The 16118-nt window shown below is 42.5% G+C and overlaps 1 protein-coding gene across 7 annotated transcripts in view; it reads right to left on the bottom strand.

Moving 5' to 3' along the window:
• PNISR (PNN interacting serine and arginine rich protein) overlaps positions 1-13091 on the bottom strand; it is a 30077-nt gene extending 16986 nt beyond the window's left edge. Inside the window, exons 1-3 of one of the 7 annotated variants that reach the window (XM_074862144.1) lie at positions 12983-13074; positions 8325-8401; positions 5-123 (exon numbers count right to left, since the gene is read on the bottom strand). In XM_074862144.1, coding sequence (XP_074718245.1) covers positions 5-92 — 88 coding nt within the window. In that variant the 5' untranslated portion in view covers positions 93-123; positions 8325-8401; positions 12983-13074. Of the gene's footprint in view, positions 1-4; positions 8640-12982 lie in introns of all 7 variants that reach the window. The other 6 variants (XM_074862139.1, XM_074862143.1, XM_074862141.1 and 3 more) reach the window with 6 other exon arrangements.
• Positions 13092-16118: the final 3027 nt, after the last annotated feature.

Here is a 16118-nt window from a genome sequence, read left to right on the forward strand (position 1 = left end):
TTACTTGGATCTTGCTGGTGCTGAAATGACTGCATCCACTGCTGTTGGTTCAAAGGCCATTGCTGCCAAGGTTGTCCACCTTGATCCCACATCTTTTAAGTCTTTATATAGTCTATATTTCAACTAAAAATAATAGTTGTATGTTTAAATAGATGCCCATGAAATATCACATAACTGAAACTTACATAACTGCAGATATAGTTAAGCCTTGCAAAGCAAGCTGAAGCAATGCTGGCTTAATATTTTAAGCTGGAGGAAATGGTTCATCCTTTAGAGTAATATCTGAAAATATTACTGTAAGACTTCAGAAGCCTAGTAAGCTTTCTCTGTATTTTCGCAAAAAAATTAACTACAAAATGACGTTCAAGGAGAGAGAGACAAGTTTGTAAGACAAGAACTCATCTGACAATAAATGCAATTTAAAGTAAGTCAAAATATAAAAGACATTACTTAAATTATATCCTTGCCTGTTTCTTAGGGAAAAGATGTGTATTTTTCTACACAAGTGTCATGCAAGGCTGTTAAGCGAGACAAAGGAAAGTCACCAAATGGTAAAACACATCGTTAATGATTGCACTGGAGAACTGCACAGGTACAAGATGGTGTCCACATGCATTTTATGCATTGTACAGGCTCATTAAAATTTCTAAATAATATATGCCTTCAAACCTGAGAAAGAGAAAAAAACAAATCACTGCGTAACTGCACATTTACCACATGGTCCCTTAAAATCACGAGAAAACTTTTTTGGTGCTGTGGTGTATATCCTCACTGAGCAGGCAGCAGCAGCCCTAGGACCTGATGGCACGGGAGCTCCACACCTGCTTCAAGTGAAGCTCCAGGACCAGCTTTGCAAGAATTTGATGAGGCACAGCAGCCTGCCAGGTAGCTATGCTTGTAATGGCATACCAGTTCCTTCCGGGCATTTGTACCTCCCGCATACACCTAGCCTGCTACACACGGAGGACCAGAGAGCAGCCACCTACACTGCTCCAAACAGCTTTTTTCAAAGACAAAGCCTGGGCACAGTTTTGGGAACACCACTCCAGGAACTGTTCCCAAACATCAGTATGGGTAAGACTGCACTGAGTGTGACTCCCTCTGTCCTACCCAGCCTGTAAACAACTTCTCAACAGGCTTTCCACTCTCAATTAATATATCCTCACACCACTCAACACACAATCCTTGATTTCATACCATAAAAACATCACCCACATAGGCTGTTTCAAACACTCCAAACTTAAAAGAAACAGAGAAAAATTCATTCCCTGAGGTCACAGGAGCAGCACACAAGACCTTGTCACAGCCAAGCGCGATACAGAATAGATGAACACAGCCTGTCTGCTTCAGAGGAAACTAGCTCAAAGCAGGCGGTGCCACCCGGGTGGCCACCCAGAAACGTAACCGCAACCGTGCTTACTGAGCAGGACACACGCAGCCCCACAGACAGAGCCGGCTTTCGGCAGACAGAAGAAGAGCAATTAGAGTGGATCCTGCTTGCAAAGGGATCTCGTGCTTAGTGCTTACACGTTCATACAAATAATTGCATGACTGCATAGGAAGAGAGCATCACACTACAAAAATGCACAAGAGAAAAAAGCTGTACATAACATCGTGGGGTGTTGAGTCATGCAGAGATGAATGCAAGCTTGTATTTTGCATACTTCTGTCAAATTTTATTTTTAATCAAAAAAACATAATCACCTCTGTTTTGAGGCCACTTACATTCAAGCCAATACAAAAATTACATGTGTAAGGTTTGGAAAAATTCAGTTGCAAATACCTTTTTGGGGGGGCTTTAAACAAGACCAGATCAATTTTGGGAACAGGGAGGAGTACTGGGCAAGACCTATGTTACTATTTTCCCTGTCTTTTCTTGCCAAATTAAGTAGGGGTTTTCTTCCATTTCGATGATATCTTTACAATAGCTGAAGACAGTGTCATTTTTTTGCCTTTTAACATTTTGATCTGTACCTAGGAAATTAACTTTCCTACACCAGCAGTTAAGTGTAAGAATGGCTAATAATGCACTTAATGCAACATTTAAGCTGGCCCTGCCATACCCAGCTGAGTATTCATACATACGTATTTCATACACTAAGTATGAAGAAGTAACCTCACATACTATTTTCTCCCTAAAGTAAGAAGGTAACTGTTTCTTCCTCCACTCAGTTCATCTTTCCATCCAGAACCCAAATTCTTACAATTGTCAAAATAAACTTGTTTACATCTTAAAAGTTGTAACAATTGTGGTTCAAGATAACCACTAGCCTTCAAAGCACTTCACAGCCTCATGGTGCTGCTCCCTTTGTTTTCAGCAGTTAAATCACACTAGCAATAATAAAAATATATTTCAGTAATTCGGGTAGCATTTTTACCTAAATACATAATGCCTTGGAAAAAGTTTGTGACATTTCACTAAAATAAACGCAGCAGAAGATTTAGAAGATTAAATTGCTTCACCAATAATATAACATGCAGGTTTGCACATAACTGAATGCCAAAAAAAATCAAATTTTCAAACAGTTAAAGAAATATCAATTTCTCTTATGAAAGTGTAACAATATTAAGAGCACCTCTAAAAATTCAATTGAATTGGAACCTCCTACACACAGCTTTTACTTGATTGGATCAGATGAGATTTTTTTTTTTCTGGACTGGCTATATCTCTGTCCTAAAATCTTGGACACGCCAGATTTTTTTTTACGTGTTCCAGCTAACACAATTGGCTTGTAATAAACTTTTGTACCTGTTAAAATGCTTATCAGTTATCTGTTTCTCACGGATTCTGCACTGAAGAGGATGTTTTGTATTCTAGCCTTTTTTTCTTTATTCTCAGGCCTTGATCCTCACTAACTGAAGCACTAGTTTGGAGCGTTATGAAGGTCTAAGGTAACAAATGCCTCCAGATCTCCTCTGTATAACCTGCCCCTGAGACAGGAACTACCTTACTATTATATAAGGTGTTCAAAGAAATTAATTCCACATTTTTTTGTGGGGGAGATAAATTATTCTGCAGCTGTATCCACTGGCATCTGAAAAGGTGACCAAGAGACACAGAAGACAGGCAGTGACTGCAGGCAGCAGCAACAGCATTTGTTCCCCTCCTGGCTTCCCTCTCAGCAAGTTATCATGCCCTAGGACACCGAGGCCAAGTCCGCACTCCTACGGGAAGTGGTGCCGAAGGACTTCACCATCTCCCCATTAGAGAGCAGCACTGACCCAGGGCACCTAGCACTCCTCTGGGCTGCTCCCAAGCACGTTTCAGGTGTCAGCATGGACCCGGGACCCAGTGGGCAGTTAGGACATGTCCATTCTGGTTTAGAAGGTCAGAGACTTTCATTCAGTGCCAGCTGGCTTCAGAGCCTGAGTAAAACACACGGTCAGGTTTTAGTTGTTAGCATACATAGCTGCTTCTCCATCACTCTGCAATATAATATGGCCTAGAGTCTTCAACTTTCCCCAGAGAGATTATTTTACCTTATTATTGCTATTTTGGGGAGAGAAATCAGGTGGGGAAGTGCAAAGCAAGAGGTCAAGACAGGGAGTTGATTTCTATTTTGATGCACAACAGTATGACAAGACAGCAACAACTGTGTAAAACCTTGAAGAACTTCAACATTTTATTAATTCAATTTATGCCATCCAGAACAGACTGATTAAAAATCACTGCCATTTGAAACTGCTAATTTTAGTTTGTGAACTGTATTTGAAAGCTTTTAATTCTGTATTGCATTAGTACTTTCAATGTTTTCCTGAAGAAACGTTGATTTTCATAGGTTGGCAACTATAAAATATGCTAGCTTTCAAATACACAGATTTATTACCAAATTCAGTGCAAAAACTAATCAGAAATGTGTACTACACAAGTACTTAAGCAATTACATCACTTTCTTTATGTAACTGTATATGCAAAAGCCCTTTTTCAAATATCATGTGAATATTGGCCAAACCTCTTTCTAATTTTCTATTTATTTCAATTTGTCTTTGTCGTTGTGCTATATTTTGGACAGAAACAGGAATAGGATATGGAAGAAACAAAAATAGCATCTTAAAATGTTTGTAAAACTAACCTTAAGGTATACTGGCTAGAAGAGAAGACAACATGTATTCAAATTCTTTTAGAATTGAGAAATAAATGATGTGTTTTAGAGCCAGTGAACAGAAGAGGTCTGTTCTAAGGCCTCCATCTATATGGTGACCTGAAACAGCAGGACACCATCACTTTCTGAGAAACAGACTTCCCTGCTTTTTTGCTCCCCAGTTGGTTTCCTGCACTTTTTCCAAGTCTTCACAAACTGGTGTAAGGTAAACATGAAAAAGGTACTTGCTGTAAAATTTTCTCACTTATTACAGGGAGGCTACAGGCTTTTAAAGGTGGTTTATTGTCTTCACAAATTGTTTTGCTAAGCACTGCAGTGTTTAATGGTTTCATCTGCTTTTAAGTTTCTGAGGCAAAGTGGCTTTAGCTCTTCATTTTGAGTCATCATATTCTAAAAGATAACTAAATAAATGTTCTATACAGACACATCTATTAAATTACATGCACACAGACCATTTGATGTTATTCTTTTCTATATAAAAGTAACGTAACTTTGTATATTGCTGTGAAACTTTACTGAGAAGAGTATATAAGAACTTTTCAACAGAATTCCAAATATTGTCCCATCAGACATCACTGACATTTTCCTTTGCTAGTGATGCTATTTTAAATACGTCAAGAATAAAAACAGACGGAGGCAAGTCTTACAATAATGAACAAACCAGAAGTGAGAGATAGCAAAACAACGCTTTTGAACCTCAGTGCTATGAAATGGAAAGGGCACAATCTACTTCTAACAGAACTCACAAAACACAGCAAAGAAAACATAGCCTGTTCTCAGTAATTTTAAATTTACTGCAAGGGATTCACCCCCAATACAGGTGGGGGGGATGGAGGGAGAGGAGCCAAACCCAAAACCAGCAAACAACACCCCTCTCCCACCAAATCAGTAACTTAAAGGCTTGGAACAGCTGAAACCTCTTGTACTAATGTATGTGACAAGAAGCAAACATTTTCCTGGGACTCATCAAGTAGTAATAATGGAGAAAAAAGAATCAAAGTCCTCTCCCATCTAATTAAAATCTGCACTGCCAACACTAACTTAGGATGCTGCCACATGAATTACAGAGTTTTAATTTCTTACCAAGTTCCCAAATCAGCATCACCTGAAGGAAAGAGTCTTCACCTAACACAATGGACAGCTCTATGCCTACCTCCCACTAGTGACACAAGGCCAAATACACAGCAGAGCATCCAAATCACAGTGAAACAAGCTTTGTTTTCCACTGAAAGGGAGCGCAGGGAGGGGGGGATGAATACTGGCTAAAATCTACTAAACTCAAACATTAGCAAGACACTTACTAACAGAAGGGTACATCAACTGAGAAGACATTAAAACACTGGTTCCGATGTCACCAGTGTGTACAACAGGTTTTGAAAAGCAAACAGGTTCAAAGAACGGATCCATTTTACAGGTACCTACTTGCAAAGGAAAATGCAGATACCACCCTCCCTTATGACGATGGGTTAAGGTTCTTTTACTTAGCTGTTCTACCCTCCAATTCAATTGGATATAGCTTTTCTGCTTTCTCTCTCCCCCAACCAACACGAATAAACAAAAGAACATTTACTGGTGCTTCAAGAGCCGATCCCTGATGTCAGATCACACAACGGGAACCTGAATCTATTAAAAATCTGTTTACCAATGAAGAAACAGAAGCCAATTCAGGATTCTTTTTGTTTTATACAGAAACACAGTCACATGGGAAAAACACCCTGTCAATTCACATTTCATTTCAGTTACATGTACTTAACAGATTATGAAAAGTTAATGCGGTATCTCAAAATTCTGCTTGAATTTTTAAGAGCAGACATGTTCTGAAATATGTTCTGCTGTATGTTTAAAAAAGATTCCTATTCAAAGGCTGGATCTACTGGAACTTTATTTAATGGCAGGATCTGCTGAAGCTTTATTATAGCAAATTACTGGCACTAAAACATGCCACCTTTGGAAGGATTGCTGGTGAAAGCTCCCCTGCTGGTGATAAAAGCTGACATAGTGGCATAGATAGGACTTACCTTGATCCCCAGCAGACAGCAACCTCTGAGAGCCAAAAGCACCCAGAAGAATTTAAAGTTGGTGTCAAACTCTCTACTATACTTTAGTATTTCACCCAACAAAAAGCTAGGTTAAGACAGAGAAAGAACAGATATTTTAAAGGGCACCTTTCCACTCCTTTCCTTGATTGTGATGTGCATCTCGGCTACAGATCACACCTCAGTGTTAACCTGTCCTTTTAGGCAAGAGGCATCTCCTTCAATCTGCCTATTTGTCCACAAAGTAAAATATTTCCCAATATGGTTGTATGATGTGTCCAGACACACCACACACACTGAAAAGTATACAAGTAGAAGCTACTTACCAGTAACCAGAGTTTTGAATGATAATTTGTATGTTCACCTTTCACTCTGAGAGACTCCCCCCAGCACTCTCCACAAAACACAGTTACCTTGAACCAAATTACAGACTTTCACACCGATGGGAATGCCACCCGGTCAAGTAGAGCATGGTTTCCTGACCATTTCACAACGGCACAGTGCTTGCTGAAGGCCCCCGTAGTTAAGTTGCCCACTAACGTCAAAGATGGGCCCCCATTTTTAGGAAAGGCCCCCAACAGAACTTGAGCTCTAACGGACTCAGTCAGATTCCTCAGACAACTCTACATCGACAGGTTCATAGTGTAAGCTCATAAAATCTATTATCCAGTTCAACAGCACTTGTGCAGAGGTAACTATGCTCAGACCTCTCTACAACAGAGGAGCAGTTTTAGGGAGTGAGGCTCAGTCCTGCCAATGTCAAAAGACAAAGCCCACTTGTCATCCTGGAAATGCTATCTTCTTACATGCCTTATGACATTGGCTGCAGCAGAACTGAAAAATATCAAGAAATTTCCCCTGGAAAGATAAGTAAGACCTGCCCCTAAATAAAATTTAGTAGATCTAATGGATAATCTGAATTGCTCCAATTCATGCAGATAGTCCTAGACAAGAAGCACAGAGACTTACAAAGTTAGCTCAGCTCCAGAAAAGCATCAGGAAGATAACTAACCATACCTAGTTGGCCAGATGAGTACATTTAGCAGACTCTTTCTTCCTCCTTCTAAGAACCTCCCGTCATTGTGACTACATATTTCTCCCCCAGTATGAATGTCACACAGCCTCCGAACTACGCAAAACACCTTACATATCAACAGCTTTTGGAGAAAAGATCTGGAGATTCTGAATGGCTTGTCTCAGGAAATCCACGGAAGTGAAATATCTTGGCAATGAAAAACAAGTATTCTTTGGAAGATTAAATTAAATAGGATATTTGTTAGAAGCAAGATTACCTCAACTCCAAGAAATCAGGAGACAGCCTAGGACCCAGGCTGTCCCTAGGAGGAAAGTAGCAGGTACCTTCTGCTGTGTCATGAGCTGAAGAGATCAAGGTTAGGAACTCCTACATCAGACATCAACATCATTTGACCAGATCTCCAGGACACAGTCTGGCAGTCTGGTTTATTCAACCCTGTAGACAGGTAGACTAATGACAGATGATTCTGGAGCCTACAGAAGCAGAGCCAATAATCAAGCGCTTTCTGACGCAGAAGAGAGGCTGTTGCATCACCTTTCTGATAATGTTACTCATCATCCCTGAACAGCAGGTCCATGCGTGACGTGAGATGGCCTGACAAGTTTTACTTGTGATCTGAACTCTAATACATGGCTGCAGAAGTTCTTCTGGTGACTAAAGATCTTGTCTTGCAGGCCTTCCAAACAGACATTGCCTTTTAGCAAAGAAGTACCCATTATCTAAATAAACAAAGAAGCTGAAACTGCAGTCCATCATGCATACTTTGGAAATCCCTACACAGCTAGTCTTTGGATTCTACAGTTTAAAGTTTACTCTTTTTGATATTCCATTCATAGGTCAGGTATCTAGGTAGAAAACCAGATATTCCATCTCCTCTAAGATAGCCTGTCATTGCAGCCATTACTTTTTTACTATCTTTAGGTCTACAGAGTAGCTGAAGGAAAGGACCCCAAAAGGTAGGAATCCTGGTTTGTAATAAACCGCAAGTACTGTTTTTGAAACAAATTACTACTAAATAATCAGTGTCGTTAGCTAGGTAATCTTTCTGCATGAGCTCAAGGCAACACAACCAGCAAATGCACATCAATCAGTCTCTACTTGATGCTCTTTGTGGAATTCCTGGGCTGCAGGGGGTCATCCACGTCACACCTTGAGAAGCATCCCAAAAGCATCCTCTGTGGGCAGAGCTTCTCTGTCTCATATAGGCTTAGGCTCTGGAGATGGACCTAAAGGAAAATGGAGACGTCTCAGAAGCAGAGGTCCTTGAAATCAACAGTCTGATCTCTTGATCTTTTGTGTGAGTGCCTTGTTCCAACGTAAGGTCTTTTCCTTTCATTCAAGGTAGTTGATACTGACTCTGAAGTTTTGGCACAGTGACTGAAGGTTTATGGTGAATTTTCATGTTGAATTTTGTGGAACCATTCAGTTGCAAACAGGAAAAATCTAACCATGCATTCACAATACCTGGAGCAAAGCAGTTGGTAGAAAGACAGGAATCAGACCAATGACACCAAGAGTTCAAGCTGAAGTGTTGCTTGAGAGCTGTTTTCCCCCCTCCCCCACCCCCTTTCTCCCACTATGCTATTACTTCATCAGATTCATGAGATCATAGACATCACTGATGAGCCTGGAAGGACTAGTGGATAAATACTCTAGGGATACAACCCCAACAGTTCCCATGTTTCTCCCAAGGAATTACATGGCAGCTCATCCACGGTATTACTGCCATCCAACCAAGCTGGCATCCAAAGTCAATAAAGGACACAGACTGCATAAACTCCAAGAAAATCTACCTCAATGTACTCCAAACTGGAAGGAAATGTAGACTGAGCACTTCTTTCATGACTGTGTCACTGGATTAAAGAATACCTTACTGTAAGAATCTGTACACAACAGGTGTAACTGAAAAGAGATATGCAAAGGAAAAATGGCCTTGCACACCTGAAGGAGGAGCCCCTCTACCAAGAAGAGGAATTTAATGCAGAAGGGGTACCAGAATCATCAGCTGATGGCCTTAATGTGGGAGACCCAGGTAAGTCAGAACTACTGTGCAGGTGGAAAGATCTGGGAACATGAAAAAGCACTGCACCCTATGCACCCACGTAGGAACAAACTCTAGGAGTCACTACAGAAGGGCTGCAGACACACATTCACTCAGAGTCAGAACAAATGCATACCATCACTCAGACAAAAACATACCAGCTTCCATTTTATTTGGGAAAATGAATATTTACTACTATATTATACTCAGCTGCTGATTAGAAAATTAAACATTTATGGCATGAGTTAAGTTTGCAATAGATCAGAAAAAAAAAAGTTACAATAACTATCTTGACTGCTACTCTGTTTCACCCATCCCACTTTCAGTTAGCCAAAGACTTCTATACATCACCTACAGCATCACCCTAAGTAGTTGTAGGCATTTAATGCCCAGACACTATGCATCTTTTCTCCTCCTGAGAACCAGAAGCTATACCAATGTGCCTGCTGGAATCTATTAGAAAGATGTCCAGTCAAAAAAAGTGTAAAATCCTTCCAGCCCATTTACAATTGTGTATCACTAAAATGCTGGAAGACAACTTCAGTTACTCTAATGCATTTTTTAACATCAGAACAATTCTTTCTCAGATTGAAGAATAGAGGCTTTCCAAATGCATAACCAAGATCCAAAATACAGAACCAGAAAAAGAACTGAAGAAAACAGCTTGTTCGGTATCTACAAAGTTTTGCAGAACCTGGTTCACACGTCAGCATGTCTGACTAATATTTACAGTACTACTAAGATGAAGTAGGCTTGAACAAAGGCCAAATTAAAAAAAAAAAAAGAGTACTATGAAAACTTCTTCAGTGAGTCATTCAAGCAGTGTAGCTCCCAAGGTCTGTTATTTTAAACTTAAATTGACATACCCACTGAGCTGAAGCCAACCCTTTTAAAAGAACAAAAAGATCAGATATTGGCAACTCAGGTATCACTTACTTACTTTTTGTATTTTGACGATATAAGAACAAACGTATGCTTTGATTATCATAAAACACCAAAATCACTACTAAAACATTTACTATGACGGAAGCATCATAGTAACTTAAGTAGGTTGAGTCAAAACTCTACTGCGTTTGGAGGAAAAAAAAAAAAGTCAATCTGATTATTTTTTGCACATATCATTCCACTAGAAGACCTGATACTAGATTTTCAATTAGCCATGTAACACAGCATTTTTCTTGAAGTCAACTGTCCATCTGCAACTTCCTCCTTCATGAACATGCTCTGCACAAAAAATGGTAGTACCAATAACTAAATAAACAAACAACTATTCCTCACTGGTCATGAGCAGATATTGCCCTTAATGAAAAATACAGTTATTACTTAAGGAAGACAAATCAGCCAGTGATGAAAGTAAGACCATTTAATAAAACCTACTCACAGTACTATTTGTTGCCATGTACCTCAGTCATGAAAAGAAGGGAGACTGGACACTCTAGTCTCCATAGTATCTTTGCATAATCCTGTGCCTAACTGAAAATCAAACATGGTTAAGACTCTTCTCTACCCTTACAGGTTATATGGCAAGTTGTCCACTAAAAAATCGTGGAACTGTGCTAAATTTGTGGACTTTTCAGCCCTGCAATACCTCTGAGCCCAAAAGTGGAGAAACTACTCTTTCAGAGCAGGAGTTTGCATGTCACGTGTGACAAAGACAATACAGGAAGTCTCGTAATGGCATAATAGCGGAGATGACACAAGGTTTGCTGCTGCCCCAGACAAATTGGAAATCAGTATGCTGTCTTCTGATTTGTCACTGAATTGCCATTGATGCTAGCGACTTGTCCCTGGACAAAGCTGAGGCTCCTAGTTACCCCTGTGTTCTACAATCAGCCACTGCATCTGTCACCTCCACAAGGCGTACCATCTCTCAGGGCAGCCTGATTTTAGAATTCAAAAGGGGTTTCTTACTCCTACACACGATACAACTATTCAGCTGGACTGGACTGTTATTTGTAATCCTCTCTTTGTAAAATGATGCTTGAATATTGTCTGCTGGCAGACATGCCTTATGCTTTGAAGATTGCCATTTCTCATCTTTAAAAGGTAACTGATCCTTTGCCTTAAAACAAATCCTTTAGAGCATCCCTTGCCCCCTGCATCCCACACCTTTCAATGAAGATTATTCACATACAAACATTTACAGGTATGATGTAAGAGAAGAAAACAACCACCACCAAGGTGGCTGAATGCTCTGTAATTTGTTTCAGAAACTTGGTAAATTTCAGCTGGGGTAGCACATCATAGAATCATCCAATGGTCTGGGTTGGAAGGGACCTTAAAGTTCACCTAGTTCCAACCCCCCTGCTGTGGGCAGGGACACCTTCCACTAGACCAGGTCGCTCAAAGCCCCATCCAACCTGGCCTTGAACACTTCCAGGGAGGGGGCAGCCACAGCTTCTCTGGGCAACCTGTTCCTGTGTCTCACCACCCTCATAGTAAAGAATTTCTTCTTTATGTCTAATCGAGATCTATCCTCTCTCAGTTTAGAAGTGTTGCCCTTATCCTGTTACTACAGGCCCTGGTAGCAAGTCTTTCTCCATCTTTCTTATAAGCACTCTTTCTATAACAAAAGGCTGCAGTAAGGTTTCCCTGCAGCCTTCTCTTCTCCATGCTGAATAACCCCAACTCTCTCAGCCTTTCTTTGCAGGAGAGGTGTTCCAACCCTCTGACCACTTTTGTGGCCCCATCCTTAGCTATAAAGCCTAGCACATCCCATCCAAGTTTAGTTCAACACTGAACTTTGTGGGATTGTCTAAAAAAGTACTGGGAATCTGTGTGGATAAGTGCTTAATGCAAAAAGGCTTGGAAACCTGTGGTCTGTTTAAGGATCCATTTAGAAACATCCTGCATTTGCCAAGGTACTAAACCAGGCTCAGGTATCCTACAAATGTTGCTGTGTGCGATGATATTGTTAATTTTAGTTCTCTGGAGCCCTCCAGTGGAACAAACTCGTGAGAATAGCCACGAAAGCCATGAAACAGCACAAATACTCCACAAAGACATTTTATCTGCAGGAGCCAGCCTGTTGACCCAGTCAACTACCAAGTGCACGTGTTGCCGCCTAACTAGGTTACTGGCTAAATCAGTAGATATTCTCCCCTGCGCGCCGAGGGGCGTTGCTTCACCAGCCACGGGCAGCATTCCTCCGGCACGTCCAGGGCCGGCTGCGCGCTCCCCCCGCCGGCCTGCTTACGTGCGCTCCGCTCCTCACGGGCCTCTCCCGGTCACCCCGCCGGACCAACGGCGCCCGCGGCGGCTTCACCCCCGGCGGCTTCACCCCCGGCAGAGGCGGCGCCGGGCGGCCCCGGGCCCCCCACGCGGCCCTGGGGCATGCGCACTGCCAGGTAACGGGACCCGTCCCCGGCGGCCAGCGGGGACCCCCCGGCGGGGCGGCGGCGCATGCGCGCTGGAGGGGGCGGGGGGCGGGGGACACGGACACGGGGTCCCGAGGGATCCCCGGCCCCGGCCGCCCCTCGTCCCCCCGCGCCCCCGCCGCGCATGCGCAGCGGGCCAGCCGGGCGGCGGGGGAGGGCGAGGAGCTCGAGTCTTCCCTTCTCGTCCGGGCCGGCGGTTTCCGCTGGCGGCAGCGCAGCGCCGCCGGCTCCTCGCGCCCGGCGAGGAGCTGCCGCCACGGCGCGCGGCACCCGCCGACACCTCCCGGCGGGGCTGGGGGAGGAGGAGGAGCGAAGGGGAAGATCGGGTCAGCTCGACACCCGCCGGCCCCCCGGGAGCGCTGGCGAGCGCAACCTGCCCCGCTACTTACACTCTCCCCCGCCTCCCGCTGCAGGCGTTGCCGCTACTACCGCTCCGCGGCCGCTTTCTCCCCTCTTTCGCTCCTCGTCTTCACGAACAAGACAATATGGCGCCTACTGGCGCTCACCCGGAAGTAAAACGCGTCATGGTCTTGACCCTTGCCTGGAACACGCGAACGCCTCTCACCGCCATCTTTGCTAAGGGCTTGTGGGCGGGCGGGCGGCGCCTCCCCCCGTCCCGCGGCGGGAAGCGGCCGGCCGCGGGCAACGCCACGCCGCCGCCATCTTAACTGTGGGCAGCCACACAAGTTCCTGTCGCTCGCCGCTCTCCATGGCAGCCGCGACGGGGGAGGAAGGCGGGGCCGCTCTCCTGACAGCCTCCCCCTGCGCGGGGAGACGGACCCCGCCCCGACAACGGCCGCCGCTGAGGGGCGCCGGGGCCCCGCACGGCCCGGCGGCCGCGGGCCGCCGGCGAGGCCGCATCGGGAGGGCCCTCACTCGGCCCACATCACCTTGTCAGCGCAGGACCCCCCCGAGGCCTCTCGCGGCCGGGCTGCAGGGCGCCGCCGGGCTGGAGCGTAGTTGGGAGCGGTGGGAAGCAACCGGGATTCCCCTTCCCGCCTACGTGCGTTAGTGTGAGGAGACCCATGGGAAGCTCGTCCGCTCTGTGGCCTCCGCAGGTAACTGCTAGTCAGAGAGCATGATCGATGGTTCCAGTGCGGGGCGTGGAGTCTACGTGGAGAAGTTTATAAAGCTTCTTCATTAAGTGGATGTAACTCTGGGCATGGAAATATATAAGTAACTTACATGTTGCACAGCTGCAGGGTGTCAGCATTCTAAGTAAGGTCAGTGTATGCCTATCTGGAGCAGGACAATTCTTTAAGTGGTTTATTAAGAATATCCAAATTAACTTTTAAGTTATCATGAGATTTACCTTGAAATTATAATTGTATTTTAATGTATGAAGATAAACCAAAATCATCCTTGGTAAATAGTGCTTGTTGTATCAACATTGGGGTTGATTCTGTAGGCAAGGACTTAGTGGTTGCATTGCTTTTTTGTGGAATAGAGATTTTCATTAGCTAGCACATTACTTATCGCTGTGATCACTGCCTTTCCTTCCTTTAGCATCATCTGCCTAAATGCCTAAAACATCCCTAATCTCTAATCATTGGATAAAGCAACATTAATACCCACATGGAATACCAAAATAAATTAACTTTATGAAATCTATAGAAAATTGAAAGCTTTAAGAAACTTGTGCTTCACTTCGTGCAATGATTTCATTGTAAGATTTGTTGGTGGCACTTACACTACTATTACTGTTGACTGAAGTGTTCTAGATTTTCCCTTTGTGTCACAAGGAATGGCTGGGCCGAGAATGCTTTCCGTGGATAGAGGTGTTCTGGAAGTTTTAAGTCTGTCCAGCATCAACTGACACACACCTGGAAGCCTGAAGTGGTACTTCTGGATGGGCAAGCTTTAAGCTGACACTGAAACTGGGGATTTGAGGGGAACCCACTCTTGTTCCTGGTTTTATCACAGAATTACAGAACTCCGTTCTTGTAAAGGGAACAAACTGTCTCTTAATCTATGACCTATGTCACATGTTAATGCGGGAGAAATAAGTGGTGTAGCTCAAGTGTTCAAAGATATGGACTCATCTCTGGGTAGCTTTTCCAAGTGCAGTGAAGTTGTGACACAAGATGAAAGGAAAAAAATTCTCTCTTTAGCTGGGAAAAAAGTGGAAGCATTGTGAACTCAATTGTACAGCATACAGCTTATATTTAGGCAGTATAGTTCTCCAAATGCTCGGATGTTTTATTTATACATTTGTTAAATAATATATAGCATGGATGAAAAGACAAAATGAATAGAAGACAAATGGCGGTTTTATTCTGAGAAACTTGTTAAAGCACCTAGGATAGATTGGAAAACTGATTGGACTTGTTTTTTAAATGGTCCATGTATAAGGCCCTGTTTACTTAATAATATTTGGAATTAGACATCTACAAAGCAAGTGTACAATGTATCAGTACTGCAGTAAAATTCTAAAAATATTATGTAAATATCTGCAGAGTAGACTATTAGTTCAAACAGATTGAAAAAAGTAAATGAATGAAAACAAGGTGAAATTCTTAACATGCTTGATTTATTGCTCACAAGTATTGAGGATTCAGGAACAGGGTTTTTTTGATTACTTGGATTGACTTTTGTATAAGTGCAAGCACATGTGAACATATCGGGGATTTTACCCATGCATAAATGACAGCAGAATCAGAACTCAACTTAGTGAAATGGCTAAATAGGGAATGGCTGCCATTGACATCGTGGTTTCATTACAGAGTTCGCTGTAACGATCACCAGGTTACACAGCTCAAAACCAAAAAACTAACCTAGGAAAGCAATAAGTGTTATGAGGTCATAAACCTACTCAACATAAATGCCTGTCTGTTTTCTTTTATAAGCAGAACTGCAGCTTTATATTTTGTACTAGAAAAATATTGGAAGCTTCAATAGATGCAAGAAACATTCTTGACATTTAAAAATAGTTTTTCTGCTAATATCAGTGAAGACAGAAGTATTTATAACTTGGTATACATTCTATTTATATAAAGTAGTCTTAAAGTAGTTACGATGCATTGCAATTGTTTTATTACAACAAATAAATTCACTTAGACTTTTTATGTAGTGTTGTGCAAAGGAAGTGTTTTGACTTGCACTAACAAACTTCTGTCTGAAAATATATTTTATAATCTGTTTACAAAAAAAATAGACTTTGAATCATTTTGACTAATCACTTTCCTCCTGTTTCTGCAGTTTATTTATAAACCAACGGGCAAGGTACAAACAGCTAAAACAGCTGGCAAAATGACATCCTAAGACACAGTAAATAGATATAGAAGCAAAAATAATCCATTCTAAAATAATTAGACTGAAATGATTCTACTGAAAATTAGTGGCATCTCTTCCACGTAGATCTATAAATCTTTGTACAAATGCAAAAAAGTTTCCAGATGATGAAAACTGAGGAGCATAAATGTTTTGTTTAATCAGGGCTGCTGTGAAGCTGTTTTGTGAAGTATGCTATCACTTTTTAATTAAAACTGGATTTGCTAATTTTTGCTAATATTAGAGCTGTATTCA

The sequence above is a fragment of the Strix uralensis genome, chromosome 3 (genome assembly GCF_047716275.1).
Source record: "Strix uralensis isolate ZFMK-TIS-50842 chromosome 3, bStrUra1, whole genome shotgun sequence".
NCBI classification, from domain to species: domain Eukaryota; kingdom Metazoa; phylum Chordata; class Aves; order Strigiformes; family Strigidae; genus Strix; species Strix uralensis.